This window comes from Hibiscus syriacus, unplaced genomic scaffold (genome assembly GCF_006381635.1).
Source record: "Hibiscus syriacus cultivar Baekdansim isolate YM2019G1 unplaced genomic scaffold, ASM638163v2 tig00116978_pilon, whole genome shotgun sequence".
NCBI classification, from domain to species: Eukaryota; Viridiplantae; Streptophyta; class Magnoliopsida; order Malvales; family Malvaceae; genus Hibiscus; species Hibiscus syriacus.
The window spans coordinates 195093-196562 of record NW_024063501.1 but is presented as its reverse complement, the minus strand read 5'-3'; the positions used below and the strand labels follow the sequence as shown (position 1 = coordinate 196562).

The window sequence follows — 1470 nt, the reverse complement described above, 5'->3', positions numbered from 1 at the left end:
AATCTGGTCCGTTCCATCGTGTATTCCTAGTGTAATAATACATTGACCAAATGATCATAATTGGTCAATTAACAGCCACTTGTAAAGCGCCACGTGTGCATTGCCCTCGTCCAATTACCCGCAGCGCGAACCGGTCAGCAACGAATCTTTGTTGCTGTAGTTTTTGGTTCTCTCTCTCTCTCTCCACGCAAAAAAAGACAATAACTTCCAAAACCGCCATTTCTCATAACTTTTTTGTCTTAATTTCTTCATTTAACCGAATAGTAAATAAATAAAATAGGGTTAGAGGAACGAAGTCTCGCTAATTTTCTGTGAATTTTTTGGTTTGTTTTTTTTTTATCGAGGAATTGAATTGTTTTATCTCGTTATGTCGAATCGTCATCCTTTAAATTCGAGAATTTCCTTCCATTTTCTCGTTTGGTGGATCCTGTTTGGTTGTTTTCCAGGTAATATAACTTTCCGAGAAAACAAACTGAAATTGTGTACTGGTTATCTGGCAGGCATTTGGCGTTTAGGTATTAGGATTAACTTTGTAGATGAAATTCTCGTTTTTGAGATGAAAGTTCGAAATGAAGAATCTATCCCTTTTCCCTTATTGATTTTGTTTGTTTCTTTTAGGATTAATTTCATCGTTTGTGGTTACATTGGATTCAATTGAAATATTCCGCACGCACGATTGGATTTCAAAACCGGCCGTCTATTTCGCTTGTAAAGGAGAGAACAAAACGCTGTTACCCGATGTAAAAAAACCCAGCGTCATTTATTCTTTCAGGGGTCAAGAATCCTGGCAGGTTCTTATATAGATTTTCAATTCTCTTGATCGCGTATTACTTGTTAGTAGATAATTTATATTAAAACTTCATTTACGAGATCTGTTTCTTCATTGCAAAGAGTGCGTAATGAAATTGTAAGCTTTGTGATTTCAGCCAGTTACAGAATTGGATGCCAAGAAATGCAAGCGATGTGGTTTCTACGAGAATTATGTCATCAAACTAGATTATATATGAGGAGTGGGAGTTTTGTGCTTCTGATTTCAAAGCTCCACTTGGGAAATACATTTTGTTTAAAAAACACCAACTTAATGCTACGTTCCACTGTCAAGAATGTGCAACTCTTCCCGGCGGTAAGATTTTTATTTTTCCGTGGAATCTTTCCGACTTTATGCTCCGGTAATCCCGGGCACGGTTTCAACATGTTGATTCTTGTACCTCGCTCATACCATGTTTACTTGACTGCACACTTGCGTTGCTAATATTGCTGTTTAAATCCAGATGCACAAGTCGTTTTCTTTGTAGTTGACAAATTGGTATTCATTGTTTGTTTTGTAGCTTCCAATGCAACCCCTCAAAATATTAATGACCAAGACGACGACGATGATGATGGGAAGGCAATGCGTGTCTTTATAATTATCCTGATTACCCTACTGGTTTTAACTGTAACGATAATTGCACTTGTGGTGGCACACAAACA

At 37.3% G+C, this 1470-nt stretch overlaps 1 protein-coding gene across 1 annotated transcript; it reads left to right on the top strand.

Annotated features, from left to right (window-relative positions):
- The first annotated feature begins 322 nt into the window (after positions 1 to 322).
- LOC120192747 lies at positions 323 to 1007 on the top strand. The gene is made up of 3 exons (XM_039195474.1): positions 323 to 446; positions 619 to 791; positions 927 to 1007. The coding sequence occupies exons 1-3, from the start codon at positions 368 to 370 to the stop codon at positions 1005 to 1007; spliced, it is 333 nt and encodes a 110-aa protein (XP_039051405.1). The 5' UTR covers positions 323 to 367.
- Positions 1008 to 1470: the final 463 nt, after the last annotated feature.

Bases quoted from the DNA above. Each gene is read 5' to 3' on its own strand.
- LOC120192747 (XM_039195474.1), top strand. From the start codon at position 368: ATGTCGAATCGTCATCCTTTAAATTCGAGAATTTCCTTCCATTTTCTC. The intron at 447-618 runs GTAATATAACTT...TGTTTCTTTTAG, and splicing joins CCTGTTTGGTTGTTTTCCAG to GATTAATTTCATCGTTTGTG. The intron at 792-926 runs GTTCTTATATAG...TTGTGATTTCAG, and splicing joins GGGGTCAAGAATCCTGGCAG to CCAGTTACAGAATTGGATGC.